Here is an 8,818-nt window from a genome sequence, read left to right on the forward strand (position 1 = left end):
ATCGAGTTACCCCAAACAAGCGCAAGTCAAAAATTCAGTCTACAAGAAAAATCACCCCAAACAGCGATAAGTTAAAAATCCAGCTTACGAAATAATTGACTTACCCAACCAGGGGCAAGCCAAATACTGGCATAAGAAAGCCATGAAACAACACAAAACAATAGCACAAATCTTGAAAATATTCAACGGTCAGAAAAGTGACTTATCCAAATTTAAAAACCAGGTGACATACATATATCTAAAGTGTAATTAGACTGCCTTAAAAAAAGACCTTTATAAAGCACATTTCAACACAATTTTAATGACAAGTGTTATGATTGGCACTATGGTGGTTGTCAAATAGTTTTCTTACCTATCCTATCTACCTTTTGGTGCATGCATAAAAAAAACGAGACTAACCTAAGGGCTAATCCTTGTTGGCATTTTTTTATAGGAGAAACTCCACGAGCACCACACATTCAAGGCGTGATTTGAACTTGGGTGAGATGGCAGCAACATCAGCTACCGAGTTACGGGTCGACGCCCCGTCCTCTTTTTGGTGCATGCATACATGCTGTCATTCAGGCTAAAAAAACAAACAGTATTTGCAACAGTGCACACCTCCTTTTGATCCTTTCCATCCTCCTCCTCTGACCCTCCCCCCTCTCTTTATAACTGACGCTCCCTTCACCTGGCTTCATACAACTGCAAGATAATCCAAAACCCTAGTGACACTACGCTGTTATCCCAAAACCCAAGGTGGCAGCATCAAGCAACTGAGCAGAGCAGCAGCAGCAAAGCTGAGCTTGAAAGCTCCATTTCCACAGTAATGGAGTTCTTGTCGCAGATGTGGTCGCTCCTGGGCCTCCTCACCATCCTGCAGAATGTCCTCCCCACGCAGCTCCTCTCCCTCCTGCACTCGCTCTGGCAGTCGCTCCAGGACTCGCTCACGCCCTACTCCTACTTCGACGTGCCGGAGTTCCTCGGCTCCGCCGCCGTCGAGCCCAACGCGCTCTACCGCCACGTCCAGCTCTACCTTCACCGCTCCCTGCTCCTCTCCTCCCCTTCGCCTCCCCGCCTCACGCTCTCGCTGCCGCGCTCCGTCGCGGGCAATGCCGGCGCGGCCGCAGTGCCACCGTCCGTGTCGCTGTCCCCGAACCACTCGGTGCCCGACGCCTTCAACGGCCACCGCGCCGTGTGGACGCACCATGCCGACACGCTCCAGGACTCGCTCGAGGAGCGCCGGTCCTTCTCGCTGCGCCTCCCCAAAAGGCACGCCGCGGCGGTGCTCCCGGCGTACCTGGCGCACCTCGCGGCCGCGGCGGACAGCCTGGAGCGCTCGTCGCGGGCGAGGAGGCTGCACACGAACGCCGCGTCTCCGCGTGGCTCGGCGTCGTGGTCGTCGGTGCCGTTCTGCCACCCGTCCACGTTCGAGACGCTCGCGCTGGACCCGGACCTCAAGGCGCGCCTCCTGGCCGACCTCACGGCGTTCGCCGACGGGAGGGAGTTCTACCGCCGGACTGGGAGGCCGTGGAAGCGCGGGTACCTCCTCCACGGCCCGCCTGGCTCCGGCAAGTCTTCGCTGATCGCCGCCATGGCGAACCACCTCCGGTACGACGTGTTCGACCTCGAGCTCACCCGCGTCACCACCAACGTCGACCTCCGCGCGCTCCTCATCCAGACGACCAACCGTTCGCTCATTGTCATCGAGGACATCGACTGCTCCCTCCACCTCACCGGCGACCGCGGGCTGGCCTCCATGAGGCGGCACAAGAGACGCCGCGCGGCCGCCTCCGATGACTCGTCCGACTCGGACGACGACGTCACCGGCGCCGACAACCACCGGGGGAAGGTAACCCTCTCCGGGCTGCTCAACTTCACCGACGGCCTGTGGTCGTGCTGCGGCGAGGAGCGCATCATCGTGTTCACGACCAACCACGTGGACGGCATCGACCCGGCGCTGCTGCGGCCGGGGAGGATGGACGTGCACGTGCGCCTGGGCCCGTGCGGCGCGCACGCCATGCGCGAGCTGGTGGAGCGGTACGTCGGGGCCAGCGTCGGCGACCAGGACATGCTGGACGCGGCGGAGGGCTGCATACGGGACGGCGCGGAGATGACGCCGGCTGAGGTGGGCGAAGTGCTGCTGAGGAACAGAGACGAGCCGGAGACGGCGGTGACGGAGCTGGCGGCGGAGCTGAAGGCCAGGGTGAACGCGGCCGACGATCTCCAGTGGGAGGACTCGGCGGCGGAGCTCTCCGACGAGTCGCCGACGAAGAAAGGCAGGAAGGGGTTCGGCGGGTGGGAGAGCAAGGTCAGGATCTTGGGGAGGCTTCGGAGCCTCACCAAGTCGGACTCCGGCCGGAGAGGCGTGTAGCTCCGATTACGTCTGACGTGCGTTTTAGGTTAGGCAAAATATCGGGCGCATCTTCAAAGTTTAATGTATGGGTTTGATGGTTTCTTGTAAGCTATAGTAGCCATGATCGACGGCTTCATAGCCGAGCAATATTCGAACCTCGCTCTGCGCGCGCACGTACCGACGTACGGCACCGGACGGGACGGCTTATACTTGCCCGGCACGACCCTCTCCTCCCATCCCACGTATACTTGAACCTCGCCCATACCTTCCTTCTCACGTAGTCTCGCTTACGGGAGCTGGCGCCGGTTGCACCATGACCGGCGACGAGCACGCCGGCAAGGCGTGTCCAGCCCGCGGGATTCGTTCTTTTCGAACCTGCAGGATTCTATGGATCTTCGTCGAAATATCACTGGGAATACTGGTGATCTTCAAGAACCTGTGGATTCGGTTACGGTTGGCAGAAGCACAGCTCGCGCCGACGCTTCCCTCCGCCAGCGCCGCCGGCACGACGACCATGACGGCCGCGCGAGTAGCCGACATATTCGCCATGATCGACGACCACACCGCCGCGGGGACAATGAGCGGCAAGCAGGTCGAGGCAATATGCGCCATGATCAACGATGCCTGCAACGACGACGCAAAGGGCTTGCATAGCGAGAAAGGGAGAAGGCGGCGCGAGCGCGACGCTGGCATCGGCAGCACCCGCTGCTACAAGCAGATGCGCAGGCTCGGCAAGGGCTCCAGCGGCCGCGTCGTCATGGCGCAGCACCGCAACACCGGCCAGACGGTCGCCCTCAAGACCATCCACGCGTGCGGCGGCGCGAGGCGCCCCAACGTCGGCGACCTGCTCAAGGGCACCCCAACCTCGTCGGCCTCCATGCCATCGTGCGCGACCCAGGCACCAAGCAGTACTGCCTCGTCATGGACTACGTCGGGCCCAGCCTGTTCCATGCTCTGGACAGGCACGTGGAAGAGCACGGCTGCGCGTTCCCGGAGGCCGACGTGCGCCGGGTCATGCGGCAGCTGCTCACGGGCGCCGCGGCGATGCACGAGCGCGGCATCATTCACAGGGACATGAAGACTGCAAACATCCTCATCGGAGAAGACGGTGGCGTCGTGAAATTCTGCGACTACGGGCTGGCAATGCCCACGGCCAAGGCAGAGCCGCCGTACGGGCTGGCCGGGACGGTCCCCTACATGGCGCCAGAGATGCTGCTGGAGAAGCCGGAGTACGACGCGGCCGTAGACATGTGGTCGCTCGGGTGCGTCATGGCAGAGATGCTCTCCGGCGAGGAGTTGTTCAGCGGGGAAAAGACGACGGGCCAGGTCGGCAAGATACTCGATGTGCTCGGTGCGCCGGGCAGGAAAACATGGCAGCACTTGGAGTCCGCGCTCCGAGCTGATGAGGTGCGGCAATGGCGGGCTCGACAGCGAGAAGTGCGGCGGCGCCATGACCGGTTACGAGAGCTGTTCCCCGAGGAACTGCTGTCGTGGCACGGATTCCATGTCTTGAAGGGCCTCCTTACCTGCAACCCCAGCAAGAGGCTGACAGCGGCCGCCACGCTCCGGTGTCCCTGGTTCAAGGTCGACGGCCCTGGAACTGATGATGCTTCCGGTCACGGGATCGGCGGTACGGCATTAGCCAGGCACACTAGTTAGATGAATTCGCTACACCGGAAAAACAACTATATTGACGAGAAAACGGCGAAGGGATGAATAAGAATGTGTATAGCTTGTTTATTACGATCCGAAATGTACAAATATCATAACTCTACTGGAGTGGATTGTACAATCTAGGCGAATACTTCAATTAAAGTGTCAAAACGAGTCACTTGCATGTGAAAAACGCAAAAGTGGATAGCATAGTCACTTACATATGAAAAACTTTGTTCAAAGAGATAATCTAATTCTTCTCTAACTTCGAATGAGAGGGTATACTGCAGACAGAGTAAATTTTTCCTTGACAGTGCACAGGACAGAGGAAGTGCGCAAAGCTGCAGAACAATTGCTTGCAGAACCAGGTGTGGTATTTCATCAGATAACAAAAGCAACACTGTCACATATGGATTTGCTTACCATCGAGGGCAGTGGTGGCAGCATGGTCTGTTGTCTCCATCAATTCTAATCCAGGCGTCTGCAGCCTGAAATCACTCAGACATAAATATCAAAAAAGAACATCAAGAATCAGAAGCAAACCAAATCTGGCAATCCGATGTTATACCCATTCTTAACCACATGTGAACTGAAATTAGCTAGTCTGCATTTATTAAAAATTAATGAGAACACACCACAGCACAAACCAAAACTTTTATGCTTGATAATTAGGCAGAAAGCTAACATAGCTGGTGCAAAAAATAGCATAAGAACCACCGATCAGCTGCCTGCCATGCTTTACAGAACATGGTTAGGGTATCCTTCCATACAGGGTTCCAATTATTTACCCTGTCACGGTAACTCAAGATTGAACAAAGACCGGTGGTTATAAGCACAGCGCACCAAAAGCACAATCAACGCTTCTTCGGTGCAGCAGGTTTGGGAGGAGGCGCAGCAGAACCTGCAGTCTTTGGCGGTGACGACATCATCACCCTGTGCTTGTACATCTTCCACCAGTTCGCTGACGCCTCGTCGACAGTCCGGTAGGTCCAGAAGTGCGGCCTGGCCTTCTCCCGCGCCATGAGCATCTCCTCTACCTCCGCCCTCGACTTCGTCTTGAGCATGAGACAGTCGACGAGATCGCGCCACTTGCTGGAGCAGTTGTCAAAAACCCCGTAGCGGTAATAGTTCTGCATCTGGTGGAATGGCGAGTAGCAGGACCATAGTGCATTGAAGTACTTTATGCAGTCCAGCCGTGATGGCGGCCGGTTGGGCTTCTCTTCGGGCTTCATGCTTCTAACTGCCAACCAAGAAATGGATTTACATGTGAGACATAGCCGCATTCCTAGAACCACAAGAAAAAACAGAAATACGGAAGGAATATGGATCAGAAGGAATGATAACTCTTCTAAGTTCTAACCTTCCTTGCTGCTGCTGCCTGCTGGCACTGAGGCTTGGGATAGAAGAGGACAAGCTACTGGGCAAGCCCTATTTCGACAGAAATATCAGATTTGGAAGGAGGAGGTATGGCTAAGCACAAGTGAGCATACATACAAAAAATATTATAAGCTATCCAAACATAGTTTTACAAAATTAAATTTCTGAATAAGTTTAAACAAAAATAAACTATGAAGCACATATTCTCACAAGGTTCACTAATTAGTAAGTAATTACTTTTATATAAGGATCACTTTCTAGCAAGCTTATCCTTCAGCCATTCTCCATTTAGTTTTCTTGTAGTGTTCTTGAATCTTGATGGCTACTAAAATGGACCACAGCATCATACTACACATATTTCGGGAAAGATTGGCCATGATGGAAATATGAGGACAATCTTAATAATCATGCCACTGAATGCTCAGATTATTATACTGAGGGCACTTCCAGTGCATCGTATCTTAAGCTGTGTCCAACAGCATAAAATAGGTGTTAGATACAGTATGTTAGTGTTGTATCTAAAGTTGCTGCCACTTAAATGTTTTGTGATCAAAACTATTGTTTTAATCGTGTAGCCTGTTTGCGTCAAGGCTAGATAGGAGGAAGATGCAGACTTTGTGCTTCCGGTGTCCTGGCATGTATATGATACAGCTGTTGTACAAATTTTCTGCAATAATTGACATAAGCTCCAGTACAAGTTTGTGCATTAGATACTAGATAGACTAAAGCTCTAGTACAAATTTGTGAAAGTAACAACTGAAGAGGGAAAACAAGCTTTACAGTTCAACAAAATCAACCTGGGAGTTAAGTAGAGCCCAACATCAGTACTGTACAACGGAAGAGATTAAACAAGATTCAGAGTTCAATATTTTCAAGTTTCAGACTTTGGGGTTCATGAGCAAGACCATACATACCAGTGAACTAAATTGGCATGCACTTTACTTAGTTCAAAACTTCAAATGATAAAAAATGTGGTCCGTGTTAGCTGAGACGAGAAACAGCATTCAAAGACTGCTTCACTCTTCATATCTATTTTCCTTATGATGTTCTGAAACTATATAGAACGGTAAACAAATAGAATCATGTCTGGGTATCCATGTGAAATAATTGGCCGCCTTACTTAATTAGACTTCTTAGTAAAAAAGGATTGGGGAAGCCTAAAATAGGAGACTACACACAGTGCAAAAATTTCGAGAGTGGACAAAGATGGAGACTAAATAACGATGATCCATTGGAACTAAAAAAAGATCCACTGGAAAACTAAGAACAGAGAATGACAGACACATGGCACTGATTCGTAATATAACAGAACCCATGGAATTAACCATACAAAAATAAGCACTCGATATGGCTAATTCTGTATAGAAGCTGCACTTATTCGGTCCTCATTCCCATACCGGTGCCGAGGTACTCCGGGAATCTAGTAGCTACCTGGGGTGAGGGGTGACGAGGAGAGGACGGCCGCAGGAGTGCTGTAAGCGAGGAGGGGAGGTCACAGCGGCTGGAGTGTTGTGGGCGGTGAGGAGGGTGCGTGGCAGCCAGATCTGAGGGCGTGGATGGGTCGCACAGGATCGGGAACCACTTGCCTACAATATGGTCCTTTGGTGGCAGACTCTAGAAACTATGGAAACTGATGAGACCATGATACTAATTAGTAATCAATTTGAATCTAAGTAACTATCCCCTCGACCACCGCACATAAATCACCATTCTCATCTGTACAGATCTGAAGTTCTGAACAAGATTACAACACACTTTTGCCTGCTAGTATGTTTACAGTCAGGAACGAATGGTAGGATTTATCATCTTAGCCTCAGACGCTGTACCTCGTGGAGAAAGGCGTAGGTGGGGTTGTACTTGTCGGAGGAGAGGGTGGTAAAGGGGCAGCGCCTCCAACGGAAAGACGGGAGACTGGGTGGCTGCTCCAACGAAGGTCCTAAAGGAGGCTACTCGTGTTCCCTTACAAGTTACAACCTTTAGGTCTCATTTGGCAAGGGTCTTCAAGCCCCTAGGGGATTTGGTGATCCCCTCCCTTCCACCCTATCCCCATAATCCCCCTCTCATCCCCAAACCCCTCACATCCTCAATCCCCTTTCTACAAAAAGAACTTGTTTGGTAGGCAGGATTTGTTATTCTGAGATAAGATGGTGCAAAATAGCAGTACTAGAATTAAAAATCCAATCTTTACAGCTTAAATAGCTCTAGTGGTGAGCTTTAGAAAGACTAGATATTAAATAAGGCTACCGCAGGACTACTTCAGATACAAGGCAAACAAACACAATGGGCAGCAGTTAGCAGTATGTTGGTAGTGTAGCTCTGTCTCATGTATTTGCAGAAGCTATTATTTATATATATCGAATCTCCTAATAAGCAGCGCTCAATAACCATGGAAAACCCGTCTCAGATGCTGAATAAACCATGGTCAACGAGAATGGTATTGTTATGTAATCCTCAAGCTAAATTAATCAAACTGAATAATTAGCAGAACTAAAGTCGAAGGGAAGCTAAGCTTAATTGATTGTATGTCCACTTTTCAGTTCACAAATTACCAGTGCGAAGTAATGTACAAATACGGAGTCTATCATCAGTTGACAGAATAGAACTATTAGGCTAGAAAGCTGAAGAAGTTTGGGGAAATTCTGACTGATAAAGATAAGATGCCATGTAGTATGAGCTAACACTGTCCAAATACTTACTCGTCTCTGCTTAACCAAGAACTAGGTTCAGATCAGCAGATGCCAAGAACGCTACCACTGCCGTGAGAAAGAAGAAGCTACCTAAGCCATAAGAGGAGAAGCTATCAGAGGCGGCAAAAGCAGAGCGGCCGCGCATCACCACCAGCGCGCCGTCAAAGCAAACAAATCAAGAAGGCGAGGACGGCGGCCGTGGCGGGGCTCAGCGGTGGCGGTGCGTACTCTATCCTACTGGACGGGGTGGGGAGGGGAGGGGGAGACTCGGAATTACCGGTTAGTTTGCCGGAGGAGGGACGCCGGCGTCGATGAGCCGGCGGCGGCGCGTCGAGGAGGCTGCGTGAGTCTCGTGCTTTTTTTTTTTTCGTTCTCTCGACCCTTTTTCCTCTCGGATCGTGTGGGAGCTGGGCCGTTGGGCTCTCTGGACAATCTTGATGCGCCCGCCCAGCAAGGACGCAGTGCCGAACGTGTTTTTTTCAAGTAACCATTGAGAAACAGTATAACGGGGCTAGCTAGAAGCCTCCACACCGATTTGACTGTCTCAGCCATCGGATCCTCAAACCTATGATCCAGATCATCTAGCTGCGTCCCAGGTTGTCCGCACGCTCTCGACGCACCGTCTCGCGGGCTGCTGCTCCGCAGAACGAGCTTGAGTGTCGCTCCTTAATGGGCCGTCCAAGGCCCAGGTTTCGCACGCTAATAAGCCAGGTCGTCCGGGTTCCAGCGCTATCCCCGAACCGAACAACTCCTCTGCTCCTTCCTA

The 8,818-nt window shown here is 52.0% G+C and overlaps 2 protein-coding genes across 3 annotated transcripts; one reads left to right on the plus strand and one right to left on the minus strand.

Annotated features, from left to right (window-relative positions):
* Window positions 1-695: 695 nt before the first annotated feature.
* Window positions 696-2,430, plus strand: LOC119309855 (AAA-ATPase At4g25835-like). Its single transcript, XM_037585757.1, has one exon. The coding sequence runs from the start codon at window positions 809-811 to the stop codon at window positions 2,351-2,353; it is 1,545 nt and encodes a 514-aa protein (XP_037441654.1). The 5' UTR covers window positions 696-808; the 3' UTR covers window positions 2,354-2,430.
* Window positions 2,431-4,573: 2,143 nt separating this feature from the next.
* On the minus strand, window positions 4,574-8,486 carry LOC119309856. 2 transcript variants are annotated; one of them, XM_037585758.1, is made up of 3 exons: window positions 8,330-8,475; window positions 5,349-5,416; window positions 4,574-5,228 (listed from the first exon to the last, which is right to left on the minus strand). In XM_037585758.1, exon 3 carries the CDS (start codon window positions 5,218-5,220, stop codon window positions 4,843-4,845), a length of 378 nt encoding a protein of 125 aa, XP_037441655.1. In that variant the 5' UTR covers window positions 5,221-5,228; window positions 5,349-5,416; window positions 8,330-8,475; the 3' UTR covers window positions 4,574-4,842. The 2 variants fall into 2 exon arrangements, with proteins under 2 accessions (XP_037441655.1, XP_037441656.1); XM_037585759.1 differs by lacking the exon at window positions 5,349-5,416 and having other exon boundaries at window positions 8,330-8,486.
* Between the last annotated feature and the right edge of the window lie 332 nt (window positions 8,487-8,818).

Source organism: Triticum dicoccoides, chromosome 5B, assembly GCF_002162155.2.
Source record: "Triticum dicoccoides isolate Atlit2015 ecotype Zavitan chromosome 5B, WEW_v2.0, whole genome shotgun sequence".
In the NCBI taxonomy this organism is placed as follows: Eukaryota; Viridiplantae; Streptophyta; class Magnoliopsida; order Poales; family Poaceae; genus Triticum; species Triticum dicoccoides.

What these genes read in the sequence shown, in the direction of transcription:
- LOC119309855 (XM_037585757.1), top strand. Translation starts at nt 809, where the DNA reads ATGGAGTTCTTGTCGCAGATGTGGTCGCTCCTGGGCCTCCTCACCATC.
- LOC119309856 (XM_037585759.1), bottom strand. Translation starts at nt 5,220, where the DNA reads ATGAAGCCCGAAGAGAAGCCCAACCGGCCGCCATCACGGCTGGACTGC.